Source organism: Lipotes vexillifer, unplaced genomic scaffold, assembly GCF_000442215.2.
Source record: "Lipotes vexillifer unplaced genomic scaffold, Lipotes_vexillifer_v1.1 scaffold853, whole genome shotgun sequence".
NCBI classification, from domain to species: Eukaryota; Metazoa; Chordata; class Mammalia; order Artiodactyla; family Lipotidae; genus Lipotes; species Lipotes vexillifer.
The window spans coordinates 911,834-927,713 of NW_006792734.1; the positions used below are offsets into that span (position 1 = coordinate 911,834).

A 15,880-nucleotide genomic window follows, 5' to 3' on the forward strand; every position below is an offset into this window, starting at 1 on the left:
GGTTCAATCACCCCTGATACCTACACTGTAAAGGTGCAAAATGTAGCCATGTTCATTGTTTTAGATGCTACCAGACAGCTGTTAAGAGGAACACAAATCATAGCTTGTCTTGTACCATGAGTTAAGAGAGAGATAAGCAGCTTAACACTCTTGGAAAGAACTGTATTTTAGAAGAGGAGCCAGGTACCCTCTGGTGGGGTGGGCAGTGTGATAAAGCACAGATGCAACAGCAGGCCGAGCTTGTGGGAAGAGGCTCTTCCTTCAATACCTACCTCTCCATCACTGCCTTTTTGTCCAGTGGTTTTCAGCCTTTAGGAATTTCAAATAGCAAGCTACATTTTGAGGTCATATTTATTTAGTAAAATGAAAATTATACATATTAAGTTTATTGGAAATTTTATAACCTTTAATATAAAGCAGTGAAGCGTCTCAAGTGCTCAAGGAAATATTTTATACTCATGCTGAAAATGCAAAAAGCTAATCAAATGGCTTCATTTTCTATTCATTTCCCAAAACATTAGTGGATTACAAATGTTACGTGACCTAAAAGTAATGGCAGGGTGATGATTTTGAGATTGTTCTGATTTTAATAGTAAAATGTAAAAAACAACAAAAACAAACTCCTGGTGGTTCCTGACTCCCTGAAGCTGGGACACTCTGAGATGTGACTGTATAACCTTGTAGGTACCTATGCCTGGCAGGGGTTGAGACCTTCTCAGAGCTCCCATGGCTCCCTCCACATGCCTCTGCCTATGGACCCCTCAGCTTGGATTAAAATTGTGTCTTTACTTGTCAATCTCCCTCCCTAGTCTGCGAGCTGCTGTGGGAGGAGAGGGATTCTGTATTTTTCAATGCGTGGAATGCAGTTGGGTCCCAGTAAATATCAGTTGAATAAAAGACCCCAAAATTATTTTCTTAAAAAAATCCCATAGCTTCATCCTCACAGATTCTCTTCTTCCTTGCACAGACCCAAGATGGTCCCATTCTTCACCTGACTCTGAAGACCTCCTGATAAGAAAGTAAATGCCTCCAGGAAACTGCCTGTCAGAGACTCAAAAACTCCAAATGATTCCCCGCTATGGACTGCCTACTGCAGGATGGGGCCACCTGGATTCAGGTCACCTGGTATGTGCCTTTGCTATCAGCTTTCCCTTTCTAGAAACAAGATTGTTACCTTTAAATTGTTCAGTGCTTCTTTTTTTTTTTCAACATAACTGCTTAAGGATTTCCAAACATAAGCTTAGAATTAAAAACTCCCAATAATTAGTCCAATTTGTAGTCTACTGTGAGCACAGCAGGCCAGCAGCAAGTTTATTATCAGGCTTGCAAGGTAACAGGATGGTGCATGGCTAAGTGTTTGGGCCAACTTGCCTTGAGTTCCTCCCCACTAGCTTCTGCTGTCACATTTCCCTTCTGGTATTGGTAATAGTTTGCTGTGGTGGTTTGGTTTGTCTTTATGAGGGGTGGTGTAGGGGAAAAGCAAAGCAAAAGAAGGAACATGGAGTGAATGCAGCCTCCCTTTAGAGCCTGGTTATAGGAACTCGGGGCAGTTCACCTGATCTGTGACAGTTATTTTCTCAATGTCAATGTTATTAGAGGTCAGGATATCTTTGAGATAGGTCACTGTTTCTGGAGGGAGATAAGGGTTTCTTCCCAAGATCCAAACATGATCCATGTGAAAAAGCCAGATGATTGTGGTACAGGAGTACACAAGGGCGTAGTTCTCATAGTCGGTGGCCAGGACCCAGTATGGAGCTGATGGCATGACTGAAAACCAGAGAAAGGCAGTATTAGGAGGGAACAGGGCAAGAGAAACCTTCACCTCTAGGACCCTGGAAGCCAGGCTCTGGGGTTCTAATTCTTCTACATCAGTGGTTCTTAATTGTGACTTCACATGGGAATCCTACGGGAACTTTGAAAAATACCAGGCCCACCTCCCCTCACCCTGACTCCCAAATTCTGAACTGGAGGCTATTGGTACTTTGGAAAGCTCCCCAGTGATTCCAGTGTGCAGCCAGAGTTCAGAGTCATAATTCTGGATCCTCCCCTCCCTGATTGCAGGTTGGTACCTGGAAGTCCATAATACCTGGGAGGTTTGGCTGTACGCCCTGGACCAACAGGCGGCATTTAGCACTAGTGTGTATGGAACCACCACTTAGCTAAACGAAGTCAAGAATGTAAGGTCAGGGGCCCCAGGCTTTCCAAGTTTGTACCACCCAGCTTCCTCTAGAACCCACCTACGGAAGGAGGTAGGGGCTAATGTTGGTCTGCTTGTTTTTCTTCTTGTGCGAACTTTGAAAATCCCACCATTCTTAAGAATACGGTAAATCAGGTGGTAACAGGTTATGATTCACTGATTGACATCTGTATAGTGTTGAAAGCTCAACATTAAAACGGTCCTTAAGAGAGATGGAGGATTTACTTTCCCCATCTGAATCCAGAAACTTCCTCTGTGAACGTGACCTCCACAGCCAAGGTCCAAGTCAAGTGTGTGGCCGAACCACACTGGCTCCATTTTGTCAGCTCCATCTTAGGCCTGCGGTCCTACCCTCTCCCTTTTTTTGTGAGACTGAGCTTTAGCTTACTCACAAGGAATACACCCAAGCCAGATTAGTTCCCTATAAACTTCATCTGACATGAAAACTGGAAGAATGCCTTTTGCTGACACAGGTGGTTAATGGTCACGAGACCCCTGGGGTGAGGGTGTGGGGAGGAAAACCCCTCAGTTCCTGTCAATGTGGACATGCTTCTCTTTAGTACTCATTCTATTTTTAGCTTTGGCTCCTTTAAGTGCCCCTGTACCCCCTTTTGGCGGAATGCAGTGCAGCTGTGAATGCCTCTGAGGGTCATCCACCTGATTCTACCCACAATAAACTTCTTAATTGTTCTTAATGGAGTTGTCTGCTTTGTTTCCAGTCTCAAAGTTCCTTTTCAGTTCAGAGGATATTATTCAGTAACTCCACTTCCAAACACCACGGAAAACTCACTGCCCAGCTTGTTAAAGTTAAGGGGAAGGTGGACCCAAATGAAACTCCAACAATTTGGCTAGAAAATGGCAGACAGAGCCAGGACTCCAACTTACCTTCACTCTTATCATCTTTTACCTCCAAGATTTCTCACATGTTAGTTGTTCTGCTAATAACTACTGATTTTTCAGTTATTAGTTTCCTCTGGGAAACAAGACTGGCTTGGGTCTCCTACGGCTCATGCCCAGTGGCTTCCAATCTGTGCTTCCTCTATTGATACACTTACTGTAGTTTCATAGTAAATCACCTGGGTGCTCGTCAGTATCCACACTGACATGTAAGCTTCTCAGGCACAAGGGCCAGCTCTGTCTTGCTCATCTTTGCATCTCCAGGGCCTAGCCCAGCGCATGGCAGGTAGGAGGTGCTCAACGAATAATTATGCATTGAATCAATGTGGGTGACACTCAGATGTGATGGGAGTGCTCGGACCCAGGGCTCTAGTCTTCCTTTTGCATATCTCCTGTCCCTGACACCTCCCGCGAGAAGTGTATACTTACACCAGAAAAACTTAACTCCCAACTTGGCAGGCTCCGTGATGTTCTCTTGGGTGGCTTCCCCTTCAATTTGATTCACAGTTCCATCAGCTCTGCAATGAGTTAAAAACAAAAACCAAAAAACCTGAACTCATGAAAAGCCCCAAATCAAGGAAGAGCAACATTTGTGACACCAACAATCATGGTGGCCAAATTGCACTTTCTGGGTAGGAGGTTCTTGAAAACAGGTTGGGTCCTAATTCCATTCCCTCCCCTTTGCTTTCTTGCTGTCTCTGAGACAGAGCAGAGGAAGACAGCTTTTGGGTGGTAAGAATCAACAATTGCAATGCCCCAGGACTGGATAATATGTGAGGCGCTGGTATTTCAACACTGTTTTTTGGAGTGTATGTAGTAGCCTGCAAGGCCATTTGCTGCTCCTGGGCTCCAAACCAAGAGGGAGGAAAAGGGAAGGGAAAAACAAGCAAATAAAACAACCCAACACAGAACAAAGATTCGCTTCTTTAAAAATGAGAAAGGAAAAAATAAGGACTGACTGGATTACTGAAAATCATGTAAAATGTGGAATCTGGAGATCTGCCAAGTTTCCCCCTCTTTGGGCCTCAGTGATATCACGTGGCATCATTTGTCCCATAAAGGGGTTCATATGCCTGGGTTCATAGCTCTGAGACCCCATCCAGTTCAGCAAGCTTCTGATCGAGTGTGGGAGATTCTGACCTAGGCCAGGTCAAAGCAGGCAGTGAGGAAACATTTACCTCACTTCAGGGAGTCTACCAGGCATCCAGATCTCAGAGACATTAGATGTGAAGAAATGTGCATCTTACAATTAATGCCACCTTACAATTGTTAGTGTCATTTCTTTTTTAGTGGTATATAAAATGGTGGTGTCTTAAAAGCGATGGTCTTTTTGCTTGGATGGATGAAATACTTTCACTCTTTTGAAGGGAGCTGGCCCCATTTCTGGATAACTTCCAATGACCCCCTGGATCTAAGGGAAAGGGGAAAGACCTAGGGATTGAGGCTATGAAGGAGGGTGCTCTTCCTAGCAGGCCAACAGAGGAGTTTCCTGTTCATCAGTTCTCAGAGGGGCAGACAAACTAAAATTGCAGCAATGGCATGTGATAGAAAGTCAGTAGGCTATGGTTAGTGGGGATGGATATCCTAGAAACCGGACAATAAGCAGCAGGTAAGGGGGTTGGGGGTGGGAAATGTTCTCTGATGCTCCTGGATTGCATAGTCTGTTTATCACTGAGTAGGGCTGGAGACCGTGCCCTGCTCTCACCTGGGAGTCAACCTGTTAAGACGGAAGACGGTCCATTTCTATCTGCATGCAGTTGCTTAGCAACAAACCAGTCTCTTCCCAACAGACTTTCCCCCTTTTCACCATCATTTATGTTTTGCTCCAGGACAGTTTTCAAAATACCAGTCTCTGATCATAAACTCGCAATTTGTTCATAGGAAAAATGCATTTGTATTTTCAAGGGTAGCAGCATATTAGCAATAATAGGTAATATTAGATGATTACCACATGCTAAACACTGTTCTAAGTGCTTTACATGTGTTACCCCATTTAATGTTCACACAGCCTTATGGACGGACGTACTATGATTATTGCCAATTTACAGAGGAGGAAACTGAGACCTAGAAAATTACCATAACTAACCTAAGATCACATGATTAGTAAGTGGTAGAACCAGGATTTGAAACTGGGCACCTAACCCCTTCAGCTCCCAGCCCTGAGCCAGCTGCTTTGGCCCCAGCATTCTGACACTGGCTAAGGGTATTTTGCTCAGGCTCCCTGCCATGCCCCCTGCTTGTTCTGCAGAATCTATATCATTTTCCTGACTAACAAACCTTTCTCCATATGCCTTTGCTCTTAAGTAGAAGTGACCCTAGAGGCAGAGTGACCTAACACTCCGGGTACAGTTAAAGATGATTCCTGGCCAACTCAGAAGGAGAGCTGGGGGCATCTGATGGGTTTTGGGATCTGTGTCATTGTCTGACTCTGGACTTAGAATGGGACAAAATATTTCAAATAAAGTCATTGTTACTTTGGGACCTATAAAATTCCTGTGAGACCTTCTGGGGGTCTGCATCTCAATTCCTATAGCCCTTACTGCGCTCTGAAATGAGTGGGATTTTTCTTTAGAGTTGCTCAAGATTCTTACTTTATTTCTTTGGTTTATGCGGGGTCAGAGAGTCAGCCCACTGTCCTGTGGCTCACAGGAAGCTTGATGGGTAAGAAGATGGCCATGCAAAGCCTCTCTGAGCCTGAGTAACTTCCAGGCTGGGTGGTAATTGTTTTCTTGCAGTTGAACACAGTTCTTAGACAACTTAGGAAACAGGAATGGCAACCATTCATGCCCTGCCTCTTTCATATATCTTCTGGTCTCTTCCCCATTTCACTTCTCCCTGGTGTTGAATCTCAGCTTCATCACTTATAAGCTGTGTGACCCTTGGGCAAATTACTTTACCTCTTTGTACCACATTTTCCTCATCCATAAAAAGAGGGTTAATAATAGTACCAACCTCAGGTTGCTAAAGGGATTAAATGAATACCTATGCTCATTTACATGTACATACATAAATAGATGTATATGTACACACATGTATATATACATACACATACAGAACAGTGCCTTGCACATAGGAAATGCTTAATTAATATTAGTTACCATTGTTTATTGTTACTCTTATCTTTGTTGATGGCAGGTGGGTAGGAGTTCTTCCTAGGTTTCTTTTAAAGTTTATATTTGCATTCTAAAGTATGAATTTTGGGATCAAATATCAGTCTGTTAGAAGTAATAGAAAAATATCTTTCTGTAGGTTCTCCTGTTCACACAACCTAGAGTGTGACTATGTATGTATCTGATTCTTGCTTAATAAGAAAAGGAGTTTTCTAAGAGTTAAAGCTGTCTGGAGATGGGATAAATTGTCATGGAAGATGTTGAGCTCCCAGTTTCTGGAAGGATTCAAGCTATGCTGGATGCCCTCAATCAGCAGACGATATAGAAAGTGCTTCTCTCTTGGTTTGGAGGTCAGACAAGAGGGTCCTTTGCTGTCCTTTGCTACCAGAGGGTCTGTTTTGCAGTGAGAGCAGGAACCTTGCAGTTTGTGTTACCATTGAGTCCCTAGGACCTCTCACAGGGTGTGGGACACAATAAGGTGCTCAGCAAGTGGTCATGGAAATGAATGAGTGACTTCTAGTCCCTACCATCCTGCCTGCCAAAAGCTTTCCTCTCAGGACCTGTCCTGAGTAGGCAGCCCAGACCCAGCAATGTCTGCATCCTCTCCACACTAGACGGCAAGGACACCAGTCACCCCAGGACAGTCTCTGCAGGGCTCCCTCCCGGATGTGTGTTGCCTTTGAAAGCACAGCCTCTCACCTCAGCTCCTTGTTTATCACTTTGATGTTTCCGGTTTCCATTAGCGAGTAGTTGGCTTGGATGCAACTTCCCTTCTCAAAGCTCACTGGGATCTTCTCAATTTCATACCATCTTCCAAGATACTGCAGAGACAACGACAAGCAGAGCAAACCCTGTGGCTCTCTGGGGACCTGCAAACTCTTCCCCATTGTTGTCTTTCAGAGCAGAGCCCTTTCCTGGGGTAACCAGGCAAAATGGGCTGCATTGTTCCCAGCAGCCACTGAGCAAGATATTGACTCAAATGGTAATAAGTGAATCGGATGTGTGGGCATTGGTTGAATGCCACAGTCCATTCCTAAAGTGCTTTTTATTTAGCTATGCTTTCAGTGTCCCCTTCAGTCAAAATCTATCTGAAATTCTAAACTCCGTAAAAGGAAGGGATTGGTTTAGATGATGTAAGGTGCCATCTCAAATATTTTATGATTCTCCAAGACGTCTTTGAATTGTGTGCAAAGTCAGATGTGTTTACTGTGGGGAGTTGGGTCTCCAGAGTTGGTCAAATTCTCCTCATATAACCCCACACAGGGAGTTGGTCACAAAGGCTTTTGGAAGGTGGTCAAGATTTAGAAGACCTGTATTATTCCTCCCCTGGGGGCTTGCTCTCTGTCCCTAATTTTGGTGCACAGAGTCATCTTTAAAGGAAGTGAGCAACTGCACGGGTGAGGGTGAGGGGAGAGAGGCATGCTCCTGCTTCCATACATTGCTGGGCATAGAGACTGCTCTAATCTACAGCCTTCATGAGGGCAACTTGGCAATATCTAGCAAAACTAGAACTACATATACTCTGGCCCAACAATTTCACCTCTGAGAAGGTATCCTCCTGAAATTAAGAAACAATGTATGCATAAGGTTATTCATTGCAGTCCTATTTGTAATAATAAAAGACAGGAAACGGCCTAAGTGAGCATTAGTAGGGGACTGGGTAAATAAATGATGGTACATCCATACAATGGAATGTTATACACCCTCTTTTAAAAGAGCTATATGTAATTATCTCCAAGATACATTTAATGGAAAAAGAGCCAGGCGCAAAATAGCGTATATATTAAACTAACTTTTATGTAAAAATGGGGGAAAAGGTTATTATATCAGTTCTCTATTGCTGCTGTAACAAATTACCACAAATTTAAAACACCACAAATTTATGGCCTCATAGTTTTGTACATCAGAAGTCTGACTCGGGTCTCACTGGGTTAAAATCAAAGTGCTGGCAGTGCTACATTCCTTTCCAGAGACTCTAGCGGAGAATCTGTCTTCTTGCCCTTTCCAGGTTCTAGAGGCCGTTTGCATTCCTTGGTTTGTGAATCCCTTCCTCCATCTTCAGAGGCAGCAAAAGCAGGTCAAATTCCTCACACGGCATCTCTTTCACTCTTCTTCCATCGTCACATCTCTCTGACCACAGCTGGGTAAGGTTCTTTGCTTCTAATGATTAGATTGGACCCACCTGATAATGCAGGATACTCTTGCCATCTCAAGCTCCATTACTTTAATCAATCACATCTTCAAAATCCCCTTTTCCATGTAAAGAAACAATTTGCAGATTCTGGGGAATATGGCATGGACATCATTCTTCCTACTGCAGTTATGTATGTGCTTTTTAAAATATGTACTTATTATCTCCCAAAAGATACACCATAAGCTGTCTTTACTGATTGCTACTGGGGAGGAAAACTGAGGCTGGGATATAGGCGTGGAAAGGAAAGCTTTCATTGTATGTTCTTCTGCATCTTTAGAATTTTGAACCATGTGAATATATTTACCTAGTCAAAATATTGATTGAAATTATTTTAGAAATTTAAAAATATATTACTCAACAAAACAAAATCAAGGAGATGCAGTCACCTTCAAAAAAGTCAGAATTTGAAATGAGAGCATACTGCAAATAGGTAGCAGTATTGTTTCGGTCACCTGGCTCTCTGCTAAAATATCTACCCACAATTAGGGCATAAAATTTCCACTCATTTGTTAAAGGGCATCTTTCAATTAAAATCACTGAACTTAACAGGCATTTAAAGCACTGAAGAATAAGTTTAAAGGTCAGCTGGTTTCATAGGCATCCTCAGAAAATCTCCACTATATACAATGCATTTAAAATAGCTCTATTATTGTTAAGGTGACTTTAATGCTCCATAATTAAAAACGAGGACACACGATTTTCCAGAAAGGAAGAAACTCAAGAGGTGGAAGATTGCTTTTCATCTCATGTTCCATCATGATCTCATAATATTTTTGTGAAGGTCTTTTTGTCTTTGGGGGTCTCCGTTGCTCTATCTCTATGAGGAGAATGCAATGTTTAAAGATAATTATGAAAAGGAAGAAGTAAAACTATCTCCATTTCCAGATGACAGGGTTTTATATACAGAAAATCCTAAGGAATACACACACACACACACAATTATTAGAACTAACAAATGAATTCAGCAAGGTTAAAGATACAAGAATTAATATATAGAAATAAAATGTATTTCTATTCTTACAATGACCAATCTGCAAATTAGTTTAAGAGAATCCCATTTATAGTAGCATCAAAAGAATCAAATTCTTATGAAAAAATTTAACCAAAGAAGCATAAAACATACTCTGAAAACTACAAAACATTGTTGAAATAAATTAAAGGAGACCTAAGTAAATGGAAAGACATCCTATGTTCATGGATAGGAAGACTTAAAATTCTTAAGATGGCAATACTTTCCAAATTGACCAACAGATTTAATACAGTCTCTATCAAAATTCCAACTTGCTTCTTTGCAGAAATTGACAAAATGAGCCTAAAATTTATACGGAAATACAAAGGGCCCAGAATAGCCAGAAGAACAAAGTTGAAGAACTCATATATTCTGACGTCAAAACTTACTACAAAGCTACAGTAATCAAGACTATACTGTGCTGGTATAAGGATAGACATATAGATCAACAGAATAGAATTGAGGGTCCAAAAATAAACTCTTACACATACAGTCAATTGATTTTCAACAAGGGTGTCAAGACTATTCAATGGTGAAAGAATAGTCTTCTCAACAAACCGTCCTGGAACAACTGGATATCCTCATGCCAAAGAAAGAAGTTTGACTCCTATATCACATGATATACAAAATTTAACTTAAAATGAATTAAAGACTTAAATGTAAGAACTACAACTGTAAATCACTTAGAAGAAAATATGGGAGTAAATCTTTATAACCTTAGACTAGGCAAAGTTTTTTAGATAGGCCACCAAAAGCACAAGCAACAAAAGAAAAAATAGATAAATTGGACATCATTAATATTAAAAAGTTTTGTGCTCAAAAGACACATCAATAAGGTGAAAAGACAATCCTTACCTTAAATAGGGAGTTGATTCTATCAATATCTTTTTAGTGCAGGTAACAGGAAAGCCCCTTGGGGGAGTGCTGTCTTCTCCTGGGCTCTGTTTGAGTAACCTGTGGGGGTCCTGCACTCCTGGGAAGCCTAGTTTCGAATCCTACTCTGCATTTACTGGCTGTGTGAACTGAGTGGGTTGCAAGCTCTCTGACGTTCAGCTTCTTCAGCTGTAGAGTGAGGATAATATTTCTGCAGCAGCTGCTGTTAATGCCCTGTCCCATGTCCTTTCAGCCCACCTCTGGGCTCACCTCCATCACAGCAGGCTTCCCATACACACTGCCAGCTTCCCACCTGGAGCCCCTGGGTCTCCTTCTCTGCCACAGGCTTGGCCAGTGCCATGGGAGCTCCCACTGCCCACCTACATCCGTCCGTGGGACAACCTGAGGCACATTCTACATATTTCCTCAGAGGATCCCCAGCAGGATTGAACCCCATTGTTCACAGAGTAACCTGCTCATGAACTCACGCTTTACTGCTTTCCTGCCTTCTCTGTCTGTTTCCCCACATGCCCACTCAGGCTTCCTGGGATCATCTTCTAAAACATCTCTGCTCCCCAGTTCTTGTCTCAGGGTCTGCTTTGGGGGAGCTCCCAGTAAGATAAGTACCTACCCCAAGGCTTGCTGTGGCCATTAAAGCAGAAAAATAAAACCGAACCTGGTAGGATGCTTATGCAAACAGGAGACAGCAAAACAAGCGGGAGGTTAGCCTTTTACCGCACCTTATTCACATCAAAGTTCTCCTGCACTGGAGGATTTGGGCATTTCCCGAGATGGAAAGCTTGTCCCTCAGCTGCTCCGAAGAGTCCAGCCAGGGCAGGAAGCAGCAGCAGCAGAGCTGGGACCATCTTGGAGCTGGGTGGCTGGAGGTGGACCTGGAGTGGGGAGAACAAAGCAGCTGGAGGCACTCGGAGTCTCCTGAGGGCACAGAGTCCCCAGAGGAAAATTTCTGGGCTGGCCGGTCCCTCTGTGCGCAGCCTCCCACTCAGCCCGTCTGAGCCCCTCATCCGCCAGGGCCACCTCAGTCATCAGTGTCACTGTGAGGCCCTCCACCCCTGCGAGCCTCTCTAGAAGCTTTTGTGCCACCATTACAACACATTCTGCCTGGTATCAGAGTTTGTTGGATTTATTTTGCCAGCTCCCCCTGAACCTACACACCTAATTATGCATTTTTCAAGGACGGGCATCGTTTTTGATTCTCCCTGGACTCACCCACAGAACCTCGCAGTGCCAGGTGCAGTGGGTACTTACTGTATGAACAGAAACAATGTGTGTGTGTTGGGGATGGGTAGGCAAAGGGGGGGGAGTGAAGCCATCAAGTGAACCATGAGAGAAAAAACCAAAAACAAACCATTCACTACATTCAGTGCCCAGTGAGAGTCATCAAAGAAATGCCTCCCTGACTCCACTTCCCCACCCTGCCCCCATCTGCTTGGCTGTTTACCAACCCAAGAGTAGGCCTGGGAACTTTAACAGGGAGCAGCATGCTGGGGACTCCAGGGTCACCCTGACTGGATTTGAATTCTGGCTCTGCACATACTAAGTATAATTGTGTCCAATGGATGCTTTAGTTTCCTTGGCTATTAAGTGGGAATAATAATCATACCAACCTCATGAAGTTTCATGAGAATTAAATGAGAAAATATAAGGAGAGCATTTAGAGCAGTGTCTGACAGAGAAAATGCTCAACAAATGCTAGTTATTATTATGAAAAGCAGAAGCAAAATATTGTGTTTCCTGAATTTCTTTTTCTTCCTCCCTTCCTTCCTTTGACATGCTGTTGAGGGTATTTTTCATAGATGCTGTACATTTAACCAGAGAAGGACCAGTAGCTGACTTGTAATTGTGCAAAAAGCATTTGAGCCCAGCACCCTTGGGCATGGAAGCTTCTTTGAGGAGGGGCAGTGGGTAGGGGTGAGGGCTGCAGCGCTGTTGACAGGGTAGGAGCCTGGGCTGCTGCTGGCTTCTTTCACTGACTTGCTCTCAGTCTGTTCTCTTCCTTGCGACTCCTTGCCTGTAGCTGCACGCGAGCTATTTCTAACGCTTTGCTTTGCCTTTCTGCCTGTGATGAAGAGGACTGAATCAATGCAAGCAAGATGTTCTCAGATCTGAATATTTAAAAGGATGTGTCATAACAGGAATAATTATAACCACTTTCTTATGAATCTCTAAACCTCCAAATAACCTTTAATAATCAATAGCTTTTCTTCTGGAAGTTTTGTTGCCCGTTTTTCAAAAGAACAGTTACCTAATGAGTAAAAGCTGATGCGAGGTTGGGGGGAGGAAGGGTGGTCCCTGAGTCCCTGCCTTGAGCACGTCTGCTGTGGGGCCCTTTCCTTAGTCTCTGAGGCTCCACTTCCCGTCAGCCCCTACCACCAGGTAAACAACACTTGTCTTTTAACCTTTTGGGGGATGATGGATGCCAAAATCCAGCCTAAATCCACAAAAATTTGCATTTCTTTCCAAGAGGTTCTTAGAACCACTGAAGTTCTGCTTTTGGCCCCTAGTAGGCTCCAAGCTCAGTGCCTTGCCCAGGAATTCTAAGCCCAGAGGATGGCTACACATTCTACAGGCACCCCCTCCGCCAAACAGGACAGGACCTCAGAGGTCATTTATCCAACCCCACCCCTCAGGTGTACAGATGGGAAAGTTGAGGCCCAGAAGGGGCAGAGCGCTGGGACTCGGGTCCCATCTCCACTTCTCCATTCTGTCACACTCCTGAGCCATGCTTCCTTCTGTGTGCCCACCTTCGGTGGCTTCAGTAAACACCTACCTCTGTACCTGATAAATCTCATTTCACCACGTGACAGTCCCACCAAAAGTCAGTTCCCCGTCTTACTCTGACAAATATCTTGTTACAGAATATTCTATTGTGGGCTGAAACATGTTCTTTAGCTCTGTAGGAGGATTTCAGAGCAAAACTAATTGCCCTTGCCTGCTACTCTTCCAAAGATGCTTCTTTATTGCAGTAGTTTTATTCCTATGATGAAAACTTTTTGTGAGAGAAAGAGTTGATAACATTCATCATTTTTTTGCAGTATCCCTTGCATTCTACTTCACTCAGTGCTTACTGAGCACCTTCTGAGGGTAAATCACATTATTAACATATATCTATGAACTTGGGTATGCATGACTTATTTTTGCATTGTCTCCTAATACTAATGGGAAGACTGTCCTAATGAGGAGAGTTTAAATACTTTAAAAAAAAGATATAATTTAAATATTATTTTAACTAAATCTTAAATAATTAAAAAATAATTCTACTAAGGTTATGGTGCATCCACACGGGGCCAGAATTGACTCTGTGGACCACTGCTCACACTCACTGAGCTTCTCCAGGGAGGAGCCCTGGCTTCAGTATTTTACATGTGCATTGAATCTTCACAACACCCTAACTGGAAGTGTCCTGTGCTGACAATTCTCTGTGTACTCAGTGAGGTTACTTCCTGACAAGCTGTGAAGCCAGAACTTAGGTCAGGTTTCCTAAGAGTCTACACACCTGCATGTTAGCCTGGACCTGGTGCCTGGTCTCAAGAAGCTGCAGAATATTAAGGACTAGGCTTTTAGATTTCACATGACCAAAAAAAAAAAATACATTTCCACAAGTAAATGCATCTTAAAAACCATTTCGCTATTGAATCTAACAAGAAAACATATCTTCTGAAGAAAATATTTTTGCATTTTCTATTACTTTAATTTAATTTAATAATAATTCATTCTATTAATATTAAATGCATTTTCTATTCACATAGTGCATTCCAATTCACTTTTCGGTCAATTTTACTGTAATGCACAGTGGATAACAACCCCCTGAGAATTCATCTATCACAGTATTGGTGTATGGAACAATTCCTCATTGTCTCATATAGTATAGAGGGGGGTGCGTAGTGCCAGCAGAAGACTTTGAGGTGAGTCAGCACTGCATTGGCACCCCAGTTCTGGCATTTGTTGGTGGTCTTACCTTAGGCCTGTTGCTTAGGATATCTGAACTTCAGTCTCCTCATCTGAAAAATGGCACTAACAATATCTTCTTTGTAAGGTCGTTTATGGAAAAATGAGACCAAGTCTGCAAAGCAACTGGCCAAAGGTCCTCAGTTGTGTTAGTTACTATTTTTAGCTGAAAAGGGGCAATGAAACCTCAAGACTGTCTCTATTTTAAGCATTATTTATCATAAATGAAAATTAATACCACAGTACATACCTTTTTTATCAAGATGAAAGCAGTTTCCACATGCAAGATCATCCAATTCGAGATGCCTTCTCTTGGTGACTGGCTTCTCCCAAGCTATTTTATAAGCTTCTCAGGTCATTGATGTTTAATTTTAATGCATGCCACACCCCCTCCAGTTCAGGAAGGCTGGCCTAAAAGCTTCACTCTGTATGAAACACAAAGATGGGATGTTATGTTCATCTCCCTCCCCCAGTTTCCTTCACAGCTGCTCCCTGAAGAAGAAACAATGAGATATTGTTTGTGTGTGAGAGAGAGAGAGAGAAAAAAAGACAAAGTGCATTTCATTCAAAATATCTTTTTTGCTGTGTGGATTTTCTAATTTAATTTTCTCAGTCAGAATGCACTTTTAAGTTCCAGTAGGATGAGTTGCAACATGTGTTCAAACATCTGTTATTTATTTTTCATTTTTGTGTAAATGAAAAAGCAACAGTCACATTTCCTGAAAATGGAGCCTGAATTCCACCCATGTGGTCCCTGGCCTGGAACATGACACAGGCAACAGAGAGAAGGTTAGCAAACAGAGTTGGCTTTCTGTGTGATCCTGGGCAAGCCACCCACTTCTCCTAGCTTCGGTCTCCCCACTGTGAAGGATAGGCTGTCATTTCTGTCCCCGCCAGAGTTGGGTGTGTAGGGGCTAAAAGCTGAGAACACCAAAGGTGCTCCTCTCTCTTGAGTCTTGGATGACTCTCCCAGCTACATATTCTAGGCAGCCCGTTCTGCTTGGGGTGGGAGTGGGAATGGGGAGCAGATTTAAGCCCAGGGGCACTTTTGGTTGGGCCTCGTCTCTCTCTGTGGAATGAACAACTTTGGAAAGACTCTTAGGCGTTGGATTCTGTGCCTTTGTGATAGGCAGAAGATTTTTTAATTTTATTTTATTGAAGTATAGTTGATTTACAATGTTGTTAATTTCTGCTGTACAGCAAATTGGCTCAGTTATAAAAATATGTTCTTTTTCATATGCTTTTCCATTATGGTTTATCATGGATATTAAATATAGTTTCCCCTGCTATACAGCAGGACCTTTTTTTTTTTTTGCGGTACGCAGGCCTCTCACTGTTGTGGCCTCTCCCGTTGTGGAGCATAGGCTCCAGACGCGCAGGCTCAGCGGCCATGGCTCACAGGCCCAGCCGCTCCGTGGCACGTGGGATCCTCCCGGACCGGGGCAAACTCTCAACCACTGCGCCATCAGAGAAGCCCCGGACCTTTTTGTTTATCCATCCTGTATATAATAGTTTGCATCTGCTAATCCTGAACTCCCAATCTTTCCCTCCCCCCACCTCCCCTCCTCCTTGGCAACCACAAATCTGCTCTCTATGTCTGTGAGTCTATTTCTGTTTTGTAGATAAATTGG

General features: G+C 43.1%; 1 protein-coding gene across 1 annotated transcript; it reads right to left on the reverse strand.

Annotated features, from left to right (window-relative positions):
- Positions 1-1,286: 1,286 nt before the first annotated feature.
- APOD (apolipoprotein D) lies at positions 1,287-14,557 on the reverse strand. The gene is made up of 5 exons (XM_007465851.1): positions 14,500-14,557; positions 11,021-11,173; positions 6,904-7,025; positions 3,524-3,612; positions 1,287-1,767 (listed from the first exon to the last, which is right to left on the reverse strand). Exons 1-5 carry the CDS (start codon positions 14,539-14,541, stop codon positions 1,532-1,534), a joined length of 642 nt encoding a protein of 213 aa, XP_007465913.1. The 5' UTR covers positions 14,542-14,557; the 3' UTR covers positions 1,287-1,531.
- Positions 14,558-15,880: the final 1,323 nt, after the last annotated feature.